General features: G+C 45.5%; 1 protein-coding gene across 1 annotated transcript in view; it reads right to left on the bottom strand.

The window, feature by feature from the left end:
- The window catches only part of LRGUK (leucine rich repeats and guanylate kinase domain containing), a 57310-nt gene that overhangs the window by 22210 nt on the left and 16862 nt on the right, over positions 1-18238 (bottom strand). The window contains exons 8-13 of the mRNA XM_075599351.1: positions 17670-17750; positions 16389-16475; positions 15029-15135; positions 12729-12848; positions 1573-1669; positions 719-832 (exon numbers count right to left, since the gene is read on the bottom strand). Of these exons, the coding sequence (XP_075455466.1) occupies positions 719-832; positions 1573-1669; positions 12729-12848; positions 15029-15135; positions 16389-16475; positions 17670-17750 (606 nt within the window). The remainder of the gene's footprint in view (positions 1-718; positions 833-1572; positions 1670-12728; positions 12849-15028; positions 15136-16388; positions 16476-17669; positions 17751-18238) is intronic.

The raw sequence follows: 18238 nt of genomic DNA, 5'->3' as shown, positions 1-18238 counted from the left end.
CCCCGCTTGTACGGGCGTCCCATGTGACAGTCCCATCTGTGTGTCCCGTACCCGGATGGAGGGTGGAGCAACGAGTCTCGCTCGATTCCCAGACTCCTGAAGAGGCCTGTGAGGTTGAAACGTGTTGAGTCGAATCTTGGGATCGAGTGAGACGCAGCGCGCCACCCTCCATCCAGGTACAGGACACGCAGACCAGACTGTCACGTGGGGTGCCGATACTAGCAGGAGTATGGGAGACTGCAGCTCGGGCGTTCCTAACTTTGGGATACTATATATCTAAAGCACGTTCACACTGAGTGCTCATTTTATTGTATTTCTTGAAATATAAAGAGATTTATCAGACAGTCTGCACTATTATCTCTTATCTCTGTCCCCCTGAGATTTTCCTGCTAAACTAACCACTCTTGCAGATATTGCCACGTTTTGGGGATCTGCCATTTATTAAGCTGGGAACATGCGAGTAGTATACTCTACCGACCTCGAGACTCCCCACTACCTTTGGGAACGTATTACACTATTGGGTGCCTATTCTTCTTATAATTCTCTATGCCAATCTGCCCTCTCCTTTCTCGGGGGCTATGGACCCGGAATAGTAACAAAGGACTAGAAAGGATCATACTGGATGTGAATCGTAGTAGAAAGGACTTAATAAGTCTGGCTGCCCAAAAGTGGTGCATTAAAAAGCACAACCGTGCGCTCATTTTATCTTTGGAGATACCTCTATTTCCATGTGGGTGCAGCAAGCAAGACCATCCCTGGCAACGGATTCAACAGCTTCTCTGCTAAGCCCATAGTAGTGACCACTGTATTTCATAGTCAGAAGAAACAGGCCCTGAAACACAAAGGGTGACACACACAGTGTGAGCAGCCTGGACAGACCATAGGTAATAGATCAGCATTGCAGAGCACTTCATGCCATTAAGATTCCATGTTAAGCAACGAGTTACATAGTATATGTAAGAATGTCTTTATTTATATAGCGCCATTAATGTACATAGAGCGTCACAGTCATATAAATAATAAATAATACAAATAACACATAATGGGAATAAGTGCTTCAGACATAAAAGTAACATTAAGGAGTCCCTGCTCCGAAGAGCTTACAGTCTCATTGGTAGGTAGGAAGAACAAACAGAGACAGTAGGAAGTGTATTAAAGCAGGATTGATTGGTTAGGTCAGGGGTGCGCAAACTGGGGGGGCGCCGGGGCAGGAGATTTTTCGGGGGAGCGGGTGCGGCGGTTGTGAGGTCCCGCACTCTTCCTCAAGGCATTTAAATTAAATGCCGGGGGTTCGCGTGAGGCCTCTGCAACTCTCAACTTACCTTGATTCTGCCGGCTTCAGGACTCATCTCTGTGAAGTCACACGCGTCAAATGACGCTGCGGGTCACGTGACATTGCATAACCCCATTTGACGCCTCATCAAGGTAAGGGTGGGGGGCGTGAGCACCATGGGAGGCAAGGCAAGGGGGCGCAGCAACAAAAGTTTGTGCTCCCCTGGGTTAGGTCATAACTAGTCTTTATGTTCATGATGTAATAGCCAAAATACATTTTATTTTTAAACTGTTTCCTACCGAGCAGGTCATATCCTCAAACACCTCTGGTGCAATAAAGTGGTAATCAAATCGTTTCTCTTCCCCAAAGTATGGATTCCTGGTGGTGTGACAGGGGCTGAAAGATACAAGACAATACGGTAATTAGAGAGGAGGCGAGTGTTTTAATCATTTTCCGTTTCTAGAGACTATTACACGACAATATCAAACTCTGTAAAGACTGAAAATCAGAATTCAGGTGCCATTGTGCGTCACCAATCATGGATAGAAAGGGGTTAAAGCAGCTCTGCCTTTCATGCAGAAACTATGGCGAGTCGGGAGCAGCATCATCTTTCACCCTTAAATCTCCCTATTCACACCTGGGCCCAAATCAAGAGCGCAGTGAAGGGAGTTAACATGACGTTAACCTAAGTTAACACCATCCGTTGCCTTAACGTGCATCTTCAAAGCGCAATACTGCTAGGTGAAGTCATGTTTTTCGAACGAAAAGGAGATTGTGTTAAGTAGTTCGTAAAATGATATGCAAAAGAGACGTTTCCCCTTAACAATACCTATCCTCACAGGTCCGTGGCAGTTACTGTAGGGATTTAGAAAAAACACTTGTGTGATGCTCAAAAACACATGGTAGATAATGTTGATATAGCTTAGAAATGAACAAAATCTTCAAAGGTGTACCGTTCCAGTAAGAGAATATACTGTAAATGCACTAGCGTCTCAAATACTCGATGTATTATAACTGGAAAAAATCCCACTATGCACTGGTGAAGATTTAACAGACTTGTGTCCAGAAAGATATACATCAATGAATAAGAAATAATAGACTCACATATAAGTGCACGGTCTTGAAGTCACTGTCTGATAAAGGGCTTTTTGCGTGAAACGCGTAGGTGCTGTTAAATGGCCTATACAGTATGACTGTGTTTGTGTTTTTGATCCAATACATTTTTCATTTTTTACTACGGGAACAATTTCTCTGTAATATAATTTTTTCCAATGGAGATGCAGTGCCCTGCCTTCTTTTCCATTTTTTACTGTAGGGTTTTAACAAGATGTTATGTCATAGCTAAAGGTAGTGTTACTCCCACCCAGAGGCCTCTCCTCTCCAGTAAAACCTACATTTCAGAGTCTGGATGGGAGGAACGCCACCTTTAGGCCAGACATGCTAAACACCATGTTATTTGAAGTTAAGACATGGTAGCGATAACAGCCTATGCTAGCGAGATATTCAACAGCCGTTGTTTTTGCATTTAATTTGCTTTGTGAATATGCATTAACCTCAAAAGAAAATGACGCCTGTTACTGATTTTGTTTAACTTGACATTATCAAACCCGAGGTAACGAAGCTCTGTGGATCTGGCCCCTGGGGGGGCCTGCGTTCCTCTGAAGACCATGACTCAAAGTGTTATTTGTGTATTGCAGAAGGCAGATCTGAACCTGGCTTTGATTCAGTGTGAGAAAACGGCCCCCTTTCCCAGTTATATGTGATATGAACAGCTGTGCAAAATATAAACAAGATGGTACACCTGGACTGCATCAAACCTTCAAAAGAAAGAAGAAAAAAAGCTTCCTGTTAGCTTCTTATAAACTGACCCAGCGTGACTACATTGTCTACTTAACAGCCAAATGGTTTCATCTCAGATCTGGTGTGAGATTCTCATTATGCATTTTTGAATGCCTAATCAATTTCAACCCCATTAGATGTAATGTATAACCTTCTAACCCATTGGGTCTCCAATAAGTTGTAGAACCTCTGAACCGGAGTTTCAGCAGAACTTTCATCAAACCCCCTTCAGGACCCCTTCTGTCTACATCTGCGTCGCCTCAAGGAGAGCCTTTGGCGGCAGACGGGTTCTGCCGTTCGCTGCTCCGTTGCTGGGTTCGGCAAAGTCTTCTACCACAATGTTAACCTTGCCCATAACTGTTACATAGGCCCATAATTATACATTATCTTTAACTGTCCATGACATGTCTGGGAATTGAATGTATAACCTCTGTTCATTTAATGCAACCATCTATTATCAAAACTGTGCCCAGGACATACTTGAGAATGAGAGGTTAACTCTCAATGTATTACTACACCGGGTAAAACATTTTATAAATTAAATTAAAAAAACACTACACCTCCAAAATGATCCGAACATTGGTGATCTTTCATTGAATGAAATAATAATAATACTTAGAAATGTTTCTCCTTAATTTGAAAACGGTTCTTTTGATATTTAACAGATGTTGTTTAATACTCAAATAGCGGACATGGCACATAACCCTACAGAATGCTTTCTTGTACAGCTGTGAGTTTACGCCAACGTCAATCTGACACGTGCTTTAACATCCCATGTTAACTTACATAGGATTTATATGCGGTTGGTCTTCTGCACAGACACATCGGTGCCTATCAGGCAGCATGAAAATGGGAATACAGTTGTGCAACGAATACTGTAGGTGAGCTCCCTTTGTTTAAGCAACAAAATACGGGTTATTTCTACCCTGAGGCAGAGGTGCTTAAAGCCGCAAAACATAAAAAATCCAATAAAAATCTGTACTATTGGATAATACTGTCTGCATGTTTTTTTTACTCCTAATGACATTTTCTTATGTAATGATCATCCCTTGGTTGCTACAGCAACCATTTAGAAAGTCATATGCACTTCCTCCTTTGAAACAGGCTCTGACACACACCTTTTTGAGCTTTGCACTTTGGCAACAAAGTATCACAAACAGCACACTGTCTATTACTGTGAAAGCCGTAACAATAATGTGTTACACTTAATAATATAATGTTAAGTAACACCTCTAACCCCCCCCTCCTCCTCCTCTCACCCCCTCCCGAGGGATATCTGGCTGTTACGGGTGTACTTTGGTGCTGTATGAGCTCACTTGTTGTCTGCCAGGACGCCTGAGGTTCCACGTTGGTACAGGGAAAGGCAAGGGAACATCATCTGGTGCAGCGCCTCCATCCTGTAGGGATCTGCCAGGGGCAGAGAGTGACCCCACAGGAACCTCTTTCCAGTAAATTAGACCAGGAGACTGGGAACGTTGTATCATTTATTGACAGGCCAGCAAGAGAGGTAGTTTGTCACACCCTACAAATGAACACCTTCCCTCGCATCTTGCTGTCGCTTTGTTCCCGACTAGGCTCCCCAAAGGCTTGAGGTCCTAGTTGTCACCCCCTGATGGGGTGAGGTAGAAACACCTTGCTCACTCTGGAGCAGGCTACATCCTGGAATCTCCTTATAATTTGGGAAGGAAGCATCTTACATACCTAGGGGGAGGGGTTAGTGACTCTGCCCCCAAACTGGGCAGGTCTGAGGGCGGAACAGGCATCACCCCAAGGTGCTGACACCTATAATCACCCCCCCAGGCATGATGCTTTCAACGGCCTGGCTGCAGTCAGATACAATTAGTAGTGTGCTGCGGGACTCTCATGCCGTCTCACAAGGAAGGATTTAACCCTAACACTGCCTGCACTTACCAGGACTTATGTGCCAGGCCGGGAAACCCATAGCCAGGGGCACTAAGCTACAGGCTCCCCCTGGTGAAATCCCACACGTCCCCGCATGAGGCACACTATCACACACTACCAATAAATGCATGATAACTGGGCATGCATAACACTGTACACATACTGTATAAACTGTAACTTGGGCACTTCTATCCAGAAGAGCCCCTGCCTGTGCAGCACATATCCTGCTCTGATACTCCCATTTCACTTCGCAGTACAGCTCCTGCTATAATAATGTTTCCCACATAGCATAGCATTAACGAGAAGTATCCTCATTAACATCCTCCACTCCTGGAGAAACCTCGTGGCCCAACCCCAGGCAACCACTGTAGATCCACATCATTTCTGCTGATTGTTCTGGGGTATATTCCCCTTCCTCCCACCAGTGTGCTACCTTGTTGCCCATGGCTAACACAAACTGGGTTTGGCCCAGGTGAGGCACGAACCCCTGGAACATAGGATCCCACCAGTCTAACCCCACATTTCCAACAACAGATACATACAGTATCCACAATGGTACATTTGAGATCCATAGACATCTCTGGGGACAGTGGTCGAAGTGACAGGGGTCTATGCTTCCCATTTCCCGGGGCACTGGGGTATCAACAGTGGACGTAGCACAGGGTTGGGCAGGCACCATAATGTCCTGGGGCCAACCCCTGGTGGGTGAGGAAGAAGAAAGTCCCGGTCTCATAGTCACCTCAGGGCGGTCTTGGCCCGGGGCCGCAATCAGCAGAACAGCGTCCTCTTTACGTGGCAGTGGGCATTCAGCATATACAGTCTCGGCACCACTCACCACTAGGTAAAAAATGGTCTCCAGAGCAGCAACGAAGGAGGTACCGGCCGGTACCTCGGAAGGGGACACTTCCGCATAACTCTGCTGGGCTGTAGCACCTGTGATGATCAGCTGGGCTGAGGCAATCACAGGAACCTCCCCGGCATTGGTACGGCACCTCCGTCTCCTCTTGAAGCTTCTCCATAGCCGTGGACGGTCTCCGCTCGGGTGAGGCCACCATAGAAGCCGCCAAAGGGTCGGGCAGCAATATTTTTACACCCCGACTGGTGTTGGTGATCAAGAAAAAGGGCTTCAGACATGGGTATCTCCTCTAGATGACGCCACCCCGGACTCGGGGCTCGTGTCTTAATGCTCTCCGCACCGGGTAGCCCTAGAATTCCTCGGATGAAAAATCTCGTAGATCATGTCCATATAGAGCTGCTCCGCACTTGCCGGAGCATTGCCCATCAACATTTGCAGTAGATGAACCAAGAGATTGGAGCTCGGCCCTCCGTCCGGATGGAGAGCGGACATAGGCTGGTCCCAGGCCTCCCGCACTGGTAGAAGATAGGGCACATCACATCGATCACAATGGGACGTGACTTCAAGTCCTCCTCCGGGTCGATGGCACAGCAGGCACAGGATCTGTAGACATTCTTGGCCATGATGAGATATGCACAAGAGTCATCCAGGCAGCTCGAATAACTGGGTTGGGATGTCAACCATTTGAAATTTGGAGATAGCCGGGCACTTATCAGACAACGGTCTTACCTGGGTAGTTACCACGTGTCTGCTGGGTGTGATAACTGCCTCAGGCTACACTCCACGTGGTCACCGCTAGATCCTCGTCTCCTACCCCTGGTGGATCCAGGAGTCCCAGGCATTGTAAAATGGGCACGGCTATGGCTTTCGCGCCAAGCCACACATACTCTGCAAAATCAGCGCTTGCTTTTTGCAAACTATGCACGTGGTTCTCCCGATTTTGGCGGGAACCGCTTCTCGGCTTCAGGATCCTCCTTAAGGACCCTGAATTCACCTCAGTGCATGTTTTGAGTTCCAATTTGGGGGTGCTATTTTGCAAGCGGCCACACTGGTCATACTCTGCATTCACTGTTCACATCCTCCTCCTCAGATGGGTAGTCCCATATTGGGGGTGCCATCATGGACTTGGCCCTGATACTGTGGGTTTCAGGCACTTCTCAATTCATGCGAATGTCCCGGTCAGGGTAATAAAACTGCCCTGATACAGTGATTGTCCCCATTCACCACTCAGTACGGCAGCGGAGAGCATGCACTCTTGAGCTTGATGCGTCCCCATAGCGAGCACCCCAGCTTGCAAGCAGTGAGGGTAATTGGCGTGGATACAGCAGCCGGCCTCCGCTTCTCCCTCCGCATTACCCCCTTCTTTTTTGGCGATTCCCCTTGCCCAAAAAAATCTCAACTGAGCCTCCAAATGTAACACCTCTTAACTCACCCCACCCCCCCACCCCCCGAGGGAGATCTGGCTGTTACAGCTGTACCTTGGTGCTGTATGGGCTCACCTGTTGTCTGTCAGGAAGCCTGAGGCTCCACGTTGGTATGGGGAAAGGCAAGGGAACATTATCTGGTGCAACGCCTCCATCCTGTAGGGATCTGCCAGGGGTAGAGAGTGACCCCACAGGAACCTCTTTCCAGTAAATTAGACAGGAGACCGGGAACGTTGTACCATTTATTGGCAGGCCAGCAGATTCCATCTCCCACACGAGAGGTACTTCGTCACACCACACAGATGAACACCTTCCCTCGCATCTTGCAGTCGCTTTGTCCCTGACTAGGCTTGAGGCCCTTGGGGCTAGTCCTCACCCCCTGATGGGGTGAGGTAGAACCACCTCGCTCACTATGGAGCAGGCTACATCCTGGAATCAATTTATAATTTGGAAAGGAAGCATCTTATATACCTGGGGGGAGGGATTAGTGACTCTGCTCCAAAACAGGGCAGGTCGGAGGGCGGAACAGGCATCACCCCACGGTGCTGACACCTATAACCACCCCCCCAGACATGATGCTTTCAACGGCCACTAGCCTGCATCTGGCTATGGCTACATTCGGATACAATTAGTAGTGTGCTGCAGGACTCTCATGCTGGCTCACGAGGAAGGATTTAACCCTAACACTGCCTGCACTTACCAGGACTAATGTGCCAAGGCCAAAACCCATAGCTAGGGGCACTAGGCTACAGTTACATAGCTGCAGCAGTTCCCAGACTGCAGCACAGAGTCAGAAGGCGGCCATTATGTTAGGCACACAATCAGAATTTTTACAGATTTATAACAGAGGCACCAGATTGCCAGAGTAGGTAAGAGTGTAGAAATACACATTGTCACATGCTATACATATACAAATAAGAAAAGAAAAAGAAAAAAGGGGGGCGGGGGGGCAGAGAATATAGTTTTGCTGCTTTAGCTACTTCTTCTTGTGCACCTTTGAAGGTGGAACTGATCCTCTTATACCGTTTGACGTCTTCTAATTCCCACCGTTATTGCTCTAGTGCCATCAAGTGGCAAACATTGGAATTGCAGCAACTGTATTATTTATGGTTTTGTAAGTTTTCTTTTTCATGTATCTCAGAAATAACTTCTGTAACGGGTATTCCCTGTGAATACAGACGCTACTACTGCTGTGTATACCTGTGTGGCTCTCAGGAGCCTAAGCCTCCGCTCGGGGAGCCTGGGGTACATACATATAACAATCTCGTGGTGCAACGCCTCCACCTGGGAGGGATCCCAACGGAGTGGGAGGAGGCCCTCACAGGAAACAATCACGGTAACCACACAGTTGTAAAACAGGACAGGCTTTACTGCATATATGCGCATAACTTATATTCTACTATACATAACATTCAATGTTGCAGTTTGGGTAAGGTATAACATACACCCCGCTCCCACCACCGTGTATCCCCACACCGTGTCCAATCGCACTATACAAGGCCCTTGGCCACTCTCTACATAAGTGTCCCCAAGTGATACCCCCACCCTTTAGGCGTGCTTCTTGCGTTGCTGTACAGTGTTGGTGCACTTGAAGAATGATACCTGCCCGGGGCTCCCACCCCGGGTTCCGCAGACTACGACAGGGATTCCGCCCGATCCGACGTCGTCCTCCGCACCGCGTTGGGTGAATTCCAGCGTGGATAATATCACCTTAGTCTCAGTGTCTTTGGTGGCGTTCTGAGCCCAGAACCCACCTCGCAGGGCTGCACGGCTTCAGCGCTGTGTTCCTGACTATGCAAATAGCTAATGGGGCAGTGCCCTATCTAGGGCCTGCCCCTATAGCACCACAAGCTACACAGTGGCTCAGGACCTAACTGGGACCTAGGGGGGGCTGCTGGCCTAATGCAGTGAGTCACTGACCCCTGCACTCACCTCCTACCCCTAGCTTGTCCTGGTCCTGACTAACGTGCTCCTCGCGCGCGAAATGTATCTAATTCTCTCCAAGCAGGGAGCTCCTGCAGCCCTATTGGCTACCTGGGGTCATGTGGGGCGGCGGAGGCTCATGGGATATGTAGTCCCCTCCAAGAGCCATACTCTCATTGGTCCGGGTTGCCGCGCTAATCACTGCGCATGCGCGATCTGTCTGTGTGCCTCCCGGCGCTTGGCTCTACTGCGCATGCGCAATGCCACTGACTGGGCGCCGCCGTGACCTTCGCAACGCGACCGCGGCCCTAGCAACGGGCCGCATCCCTAGGAGAGGCGCTCTATGCTCGCGCACGCCCCCGCACCTCCCCAAGAGCGGCTGCTGTGAGTACCCGGAGAAGGGGCGCACTGAAATGGGGACCTGGCTACACTTCCATTTGTAAAACATACAGAACACCTACAAGCTCAACTTGAACCCCCAAAATACCCACAACATATATATAAGCATATAAGTTTCACAGAGGAGTGCTACTGAGCATGGCAATTTATATTTAAAACCAGAGACATAACATAAAACACAGACAAAGCTCAGTGCACATCCAGAAAAACTTATATACGGTACAGTGCCTAAATATACATGTATAAATAACTAATAAATAAAATGGTCTTTTAGTTTAACATTTTGGCCAAATTGTTGTAAGCCCTTGAGCCAAACTTCACGGCAGACCACGTTTCAAGGGTCCCTACACTAATATAGATTCTTAATAACCTGTGCATTGCCAGGAAGAATGATTTATAATAAATCTGTCAATATAAGTTGCAAAAGTTCTAAGTCTGATTGAAGTTTTTATTAACCTGTACATTACCAGGAAAAGCACTCTGTAATAGATTTGTCACAATCACACTGCATGCAGGCAAGTTCCCCTGATAGTTGGAGATGCCATGGAGTGAGCTTTTAACCATTTAAATGTGGGAGGGAGTGAGCTTCAATTGGATAGGAGGTTGCCACCCTCCAAAACAGCCAAGACTAGCTGCACAAGAATTATATAACATACAGAACACCTACAAGCTCAAATTGAACCCACAAAATACCCACAACATATATATATAAGCATATAAGTTTCACAGAGGAGTGCTACTGAGCATGGCAATATGTATTTAAAACCAGAGACATAACATAAAACACAGACAAAGCTCAGTGCACATCCAGAAAAACTTATATACGGTACAGTGCCTAAATATACATGTATAAATAACTAATAAATAAAATGGTCTTTTAGTTTAACATTTTGGCCAAATTGTTGTAAGCCCTTGAGCCAAACTTCACGGCAGACCACGTTTCTGCCGTGAAGTTTGGCTCAAGGGCTTACAACAATACCGTACTGTATATAAGTTTTTCTGGATGTGCACTGAGCTTTGTCTGTGTTTTATGTTATGTCTCTGGTTTTAAATACACACTTCCATTTGACCAGAAGTTTTTTTTCTCCTGTTGTATTTTTATTGATAAATCTTGTCCAACATAGAAGAAGTAAGGTGATCCTTTGGTGAAGGAAATATAGCGCAGAACGCCCTGGAGACGCGGAATGATGGAATGCAGCAGAAGTGGGTGGGAGACCCCCATCTATATGTATGAAGAAGTCATTTTCAGGAGCACAGTCTCAGAAAGACATACAACTGTAAGTACACATTTCTACTATATATTAAAATGTGCATATTATGCTGTGATCTTCTTCCAAGATTATATGCAGACTTTTCTGAGGATCTGGGAAGCCCTTCATAATCCCTTAAAGCAGCAGTCCAGGCTGCCGTTTAAAAAAAAAAATCCCTTTAATATGTGCATCAATACAGTCCACACAATGGCAAGTACTAAGCTACGTTGTCGATCAATCTGTTCTCCTGTCATCGATCTGTGAAGATTCGGCTCAGGGGTTCACTAAATGGCTGTCAGTGCAGCAGAAGAGGACCAAAGATGCAAAGTTCTAAGAGGAAGATCATGTGACCAGGCAGTCACTAGATACAATTGGTGCACTGCTAGAGAGAGGGCAGGGCTCAAAAAGGGGTGTGCCAGAGCCTGTTTCAGAAATGGAAGGGGATGTGACGTTACAAATGGCTGCTATAGAAACTAAAAATGCTTGTTACATTATAGTACATTACAAATGTCATTCAGAGTTGTAGCATTAAAGAAAACAAAACAAAAAACAAGTATTTTCTCATACTATAGAACTGATTTATTTATATAAAAAAATAAACACAAGTAGGCTATTGTTTGGTCTGCAGCTTTAACTTCCAGCGTGTGCCTTCCTATACAGAAGCGTGGATGAAGATTTGTCACCTTACACTCTTACATACTCTCCCTGCTTAACCTCGTGTTAGATGCTAGGGTTGTCTTAATTATTAAAATCAGGGATTTTTCTTTTTTTCTTCTTTGGGCTTGGGTTTTTGTTTTACACTGTCGTCAGTTTCAAATGTAACATTTGATCTTTAATTACTGTATCATGGCAAAAAACAACAACTCAATTAAGAGTTTCAAAAACTTACATCAATGGTTTGGATATACCCACTAGAGTTCTGTGTATCATTATTCAAATGAATATTTGACAAGTTCAAGTTTTAGCTCTGGAGATTTAGCTCTGGAGTCTTGCAGAGGAATAGCAGCCATATAAATGAAAAGCCCAGGCTTACAATTTCAGCAAGATGTAGTATATCAATGTGTGTGTGTGTGTGTGTGTGTGTGTGTGTGTGTGTGTGTGTGTCACAGTGTCTGTGTTAAGACTATATCGCTGTATCTGGTGTGTGTGTGTGTGTGTGTGTGTGTGTGTGTGTGTGTGTGTGTGTGTGTGTGTGTGTGTGTGTGTGTGTGTGTGTGTGTGTGTGTGTGTGTGTGTGTGTGTGTGTGTGTGTGTGTGTGTGTGTGTGGGAATTCTGTGTTATCAGTTAGAGATGACAGAGGGCAACATTATCCCTTCTGTGCTTACTATATATGTGCCCTGCCTGATTCCCCTATGTTGTGTGAGTGCACTGTGATAAACACACCCTATGTTTTGTGTGTGTGCTGTGACGTACATAGCCTATGTTGTGTGAGTGTGTGTGTGTGTGTGTGTACTGTGATAAACATACCCTGTGTTGTGTGTGTGTGTGTGCGCGCACGCTGTGATGCACCTACCGTGTGCGTGTGTGCGTGTGTGCGTGTTGTGATGTACATAGAGTAATACAGTCAGAACTAATCCTTGTCCAGAAAAGCTTACAATTTACATTCAGATAACTGGAGTAATTAAGTAACGTGATCAGGCTTGTTTTGAATCAAGGTCTCCAACTTCAAAGGCCAGTGCTTTAACTCTTTCACTGCCTGTGATGCGTTGCGTTGGGAACTCCTGGCAGCAAAACCGGTTAACCACAAGGGTACTCCCGCCTGTCCTAATCACTACAAGCCCTGACGATCTCTCCCAGGATGACTGGCTGCATATCCCCACTCTGTACTCTGTACTCTGTACCCGGTAGGTTAAAGTCTTACCCGTATCGGAAGAACTCCTTGAACTCTCTACACATCCTGTGTGCCAGCTCTCGCTTCCCACAGGACTGGGGGCCAGTCAGCACTAGCATGGGGTATGGAGCATCCATATTGGGCAGGGTGCTGCATGACAAGAGCAATGCTGATTAGTGTGAGATGCAGAGCACGGCAAAATCTGCGCCCAAGATAGCGAATGTGATGAACGCGGGATTTTACCAGCCGCGCAAAAAGTTGCGAGTGTGTCCAAGTTCTCTAAGAGTCATCAGCACACATTTCCCCACTTGGCTACACTATTGGTAGTGAATTTTACAAATGTGGCCAGTGTTTCATATAATGGGAAGACATCTCACATCTCGGTGGCTCTCCTTCTATACAACTGTATAGTGATATTGCTGAACTGCCCCAATAGAAAGAAATATAAGCACCAGACAAAATAAACAGTGTGCAAAAACTGAGGGTGTTTATTGACCTATAACACAAGGGCTCCTGTGTGTTACATGACACACACACACACACACACACACACACACACACACACACACACACACACACACACACACACACCATATAACGTAACACAAGGGCTCCTGTGTGTTATGGGACAATAAACACCCTCTGTTTGTGCATACATTTTGTCTGGTTCTGATAATTAGACCATTCCGGTCTTTCCTTTAATTATATTTATATATAATGCAGCATGCAATAATAATAGTTGTCTTACATAGTGGTGCAGAGTATGTAGCACTGTATTTGGCACTTTAAATCTAGCAACATTTCCACAAGACAACACCTTGTGGAATTATGATGATGATGATGATAATAATAATAATAGTTCAATGTTCTATTAAAAAGCTTTAGTACAGGGGCGGCCAACTCCCGTCCACAAGGGCCACCAACAGGTCAGGGTTTAAGGATATCCTTGCTTCAGGACACGTGTCTCAATCAGTGGCTCAGTCAACGACGGAGCCACTGATTGATTGAGACACCTATGCTGAAGCAGGGATATCCTTAAACCCTGGCCTCTTGGTGGCCCTTGTGGACGGGAGTTGGCCACCCCTGCTCTAGTAGAACATACTTCTGTTTAGGATGAGCTTAGCCCTTTGCTGGGCTTATTCTGTATCACCCCAAGCATCCAACCGGGATGTCCTCAGCCAGAATTTTGGACGAAAACTGCCTGATTGGCCGATATAGATTAAGCCCCTAACTCTGTGACCATAGCTAATGAGTGGGTGTTTCAATAGAGAAGTTGTAATACCAGCCCATGGATCTCAAGAAAAAGCTTAAGAAATCCAACCTCAACGCAAGGACAAGAATAAACTAATGACAGTGATAAGTTTAGTATGTTAAACCCAGCTTGTTTAAACCAACCCACTATGCCTTTTGGGGTAAGCGGGTGGAAACGCGGGGGTCTCAGGAGCTGGACGCCTCTGGCTGCCAATGGGTTTTCAAAATACTTACCTGTCACTCCTTATTAGATCACCCCACATGTTGTACATGCACAACCCCCATGAACCCCTGCATTCAACTATAATCACATCAGGAGCTTATTAATAATAGTTTCAGAACATTCTGAGTTTCGCACACAAAAAGATCAAAAACAACTGCTCTCTTGCAACCATGGAAAATACTGGATGACCGGTGTCTCCTGGCCTGCTAAAATCCACCTTGGTCAAAGTTTTGCTCTATTCTACAGTCATGCTGCCCAAGCAGGACAGTTTTGCACCTGAAACCTCATTATATATTGGATGGATATTGAGGGGAAAAGGATTGACCTTATTCTATTATGTTCCTTTCCAGGGCTTAACACCTTAGCTCTACTACACAAGCAGTATCGGGGGTTGTAAACATCGGACATTGTATTGGCATCTCATCATTCCCCGCTCTAACATTAAATATAACCAATTATAAGACACTTGGACATCACCAAATAAATCCAACTATGTCCCAGTCAGGGAGGATGAATGGGGTTCCGTGCTTTCTGTCAAAGATTTGCGAGGAGATTTGGGAAGGATTAGCAATGCTTTCCCATCTGTAGCCACGATTAAGAATCATGGTTATAAAGTCTAATTTGGGACTGAATACTGGTTCATGTAAACAGAATAGGTTACTTTCTTAATGATAAGGACGATCACAACTCTTTCAGCATCTGGGTCCAAGATACATATTGTAATGGGAATGCCTTGCCAAATCAAACCCTCATTGCTAGGTATGTTCATTCCAATGAGTGGAAGTAGGCTATTTTTTAACCATCTTACTTCAGATTTAATAGAATGGTGTTTAATAACAAATGGTGTCAGTTGTACCTGTCAAAGACCTTCTGTGGCTGAATCGTGCAGTACATAACGTTTGCCATGTGATCTCGGGCGGCGATTACTTCCGGAGGAGGGTCGTATTTATTCACTGCCGCCACCTGCTCACAGTATGTCCAGGAGGTAAGAATATATTGTTATATCTCGCTCTAGCATTATTATAGTGTCGCCACCTGTCCCTGATTCAGCAGGACCGCGCTGAATTTGCAGGTACGGTTCCAGCTCAAGCTGGTTGAGGTAGCAGTACAGTACGGTATGTCCCCAATTTCGGGACAGCCTGCTTCTTTCTATGATTTCGTTTGAGTTTAGAGACAGTCGTGCAAGAAAATGAGATGAACGAAGATAAAGGAAAGCAGATAGGCAGGTCACCATCATGTAGATTTTGTTCGTTGCGACAGCAGCCACTAACGACCACTACCTCACACCCAGCCCAAAGATAATTGCAGGAATGCCACTAACATGAGTCCCTACTACTTGCATGAAAATGTTGGTAACCCTACCGAGATACCCAACACAGTTTTGGTATATGTAGCGATGAGCAGGATTACTCCGTTTGCTACATGAGGAACCTGCGATATCATGACATCATCATCCTACAAGTACAAAACTATAGTCACCTGAATCCTCCAATACGATTAACCCTGTATAAACGCGCACACGCTCTCTTATTTGCACGTAGATTCTAGTCCAGTTTCAACTTAACCTATTACAGATCCGCTGACTTTAACCATGCTTAACACTGTCTTTTCATATGAATAATCCAGCTGCTTCTTTGGTAAATATGCCGAAGCGTGTGTGAGGAAAACAAACCCCAACACATGCATTTTCTCGGGGGCCACACTTCACATGCTTGTGCTATTGTGCTTTTCCCCCCTAATTGTTTATTTAAAGACATGTTCTGGTTGTTTCTGCACATGTCTGTGTCAATGCCTTCTCCCACTGCTCGAGAGGAAGCACGTGCTAGGGTTAGATGTGAGCCAGCTGCATGCATAAAGGTGCCTGGTCGTGGATTTAAAGGTTTGCCCGTCATACTGTATGGTTTATAAAGTGGAAGATAAAGAAGACCCAGCGATAGAAGAATTTGTGAAGGTGCTTGTCATATAATCAGTAAAAAGCAAGGTATCTGCGATGTCTCACATTTATGCACATACAAAAGGACTGAACTTACAGTATGTTAAAGACTCAGGGACTTGTACTGTACGAAGGGGACATTCTCTGCACTGTACTAATGGGATCCACCTGCATCCCTCACAGTAACCAGTGTAATGGCTGAGTGCCATCTACTTCAAAATCCCCTCAATGACTTTGGGCAATATGTTTATCAGCTGAAAGCAGGCGAGTGTAAAAGAAATACCTTTTCTTCAACCTTAATCATCTTCAGATCCAGCTCCGTTAGTCTCTGCAGCATAAAAAGCACAGATAGCCAATAGTCTGCTTGTTCCTAGAAGGGATACAATGAGAAACCTTTAAAGGGCACCTACTCCAGGTCACATGTAGGTGTAAGCAGCACAGGGGTAACCCATCAGCCCTCGGGTAAGTGGAACACCTCCAAGTGATCGTTCACTATGGTGTTATAAAACAACTTAATCTTAAACAGATTGCCAAAACCCTTCAGAAGTCAAAGGTTCAATAAAAAGATGGCAGAGAAACCATGGTAAAAGGTGTGCCGTGGGGTGCTGGCGCCCCGTCCCTATGGAGTTTGACAACCAATAATTAGCTTCCTGAATGCCCGATAATGGAAATTGGGGGGCGTAGGAGCTCATTTTGAGCACGATTTAAAGTTGACGTAATCGCAGAGTTGTTAACAGATGGTCTTAAAATATGAAATGAAGTCTTAAATTAGCACCACTGTCTATGCGTAATGTGAACGTCTTTCACAATCATACCTCCCTGTACTCCGTACTGCGCCCTGAAACTGTCGCAGTTGCACAAAAATGCAGTACAGCCAGCAGTTTGGTCATTGGAGGGATAGCTGTTCTAATAAGTATTTTAGGTTCTAGATCAACCTGAGTAGCACCTACATTTCAAAGAAGATATGAGGTGTTAGACCCCCGGGGGCCCATATCAATAAATTAGGAATAGACACGCTTCCTCTTCACCCATCGAGTTGTTATATTAATCACCCCACACAGAAGGACTTTTGGGCCTATTTGTGGCCAGCGCTAAATTCGTTTTTTTTTTGTTTTTTTTTTAAACGAGGAGGAAACTGGCCTTTTGCGCCCCCGAAATGAGTTTGTGTTATTACTCCACTGTCGTTAGGCAACGTCAAAATCAGCCCCATTGTAATCCCACCAACTTTATCCCTCCATTGAGGTTTCTTGGCAGTAGGAATGGCCCTGCCAGTCTTCAAGCGACCAAATGTAAGGATGCAGATGTGAGCCCTCAGAAAGCAGATGAGTATATGTTACTGCTCTTTTAACCCTTTCACTGCTGGAAGAGCCTACAATACATATCTAAAAATAAAAAATAAATCTTCGTCATACTTGGAAGAAGCTCATTGTTCTTGGATTAAGGAGTCGGGGTTTTTAAATGGCTGCTAAAGTTTAGAAACCAGAAAATAATCTGCTGAATTTGCAGGATAACAGAACTCCCATGGCAGTTTTACTGTGCGACTCACCCACTCTCCCGCTCTCACCTGGACGGGATTGTTTAACAGATTCAGCACGTGCAGCAGCGGCAGGTCTTCTATGTAAACAATTTCGCTAATGTGACAAACCTAACAAAACAAGCAGAGGAAAGAATAACGGGACCGTTTCAATGCAAACACACACACACACACACATACAGACACACACACACGACAGAAGAGCAACAGCTTTTGAAACGATAAATTCCGAAACAAAAGGGATTCAAGCCGATGTTAGGAAAAATGGATTGTATTTTACACTTTCACATTAACCCGACTAGGGTTACACACTCTTTTAATGATATTATTAGCTGTCCTGAGCAGGGACCTCATTACCAATTGTAAATGTGCTTCAGGGCTGGATAAAGTGATCCAAAGGCACATGCATTGTTCTAACTGGCTGGTGTACTGTAAATGGCCCTCTCTTGTAGAAGGCAGTGGAGCCTGGGTATGCAGCCGGGACCTCCTCTGTTGGACCACGTCCCATATCCACCTTCAGTCATCTACACTCCCCCTCTCTCCCCCTCTCACACAACTCTGATCTCCTCTTTCTGTTCTAGACATAAGTTGGGATGCAA

The sequence above is a fragment of the Ascaphus truei genome, chromosome 5, assembly GCF_040206685.1.
Source record: "Ascaphus truei isolate aAscTru1 chromosome 5, aAscTru1.hap1, whole genome shotgun sequence".
Lineage (NCBI taxonomy): Eukaryota > Metazoa > Chordata > Amphibia > Anura > Ascaphidae > Ascaphus > Ascaphus truei.
Note: the sequence above shows the minus strand (reverse complement) of the source record. Positions and strands in the feature narration are given on the sequence as shown.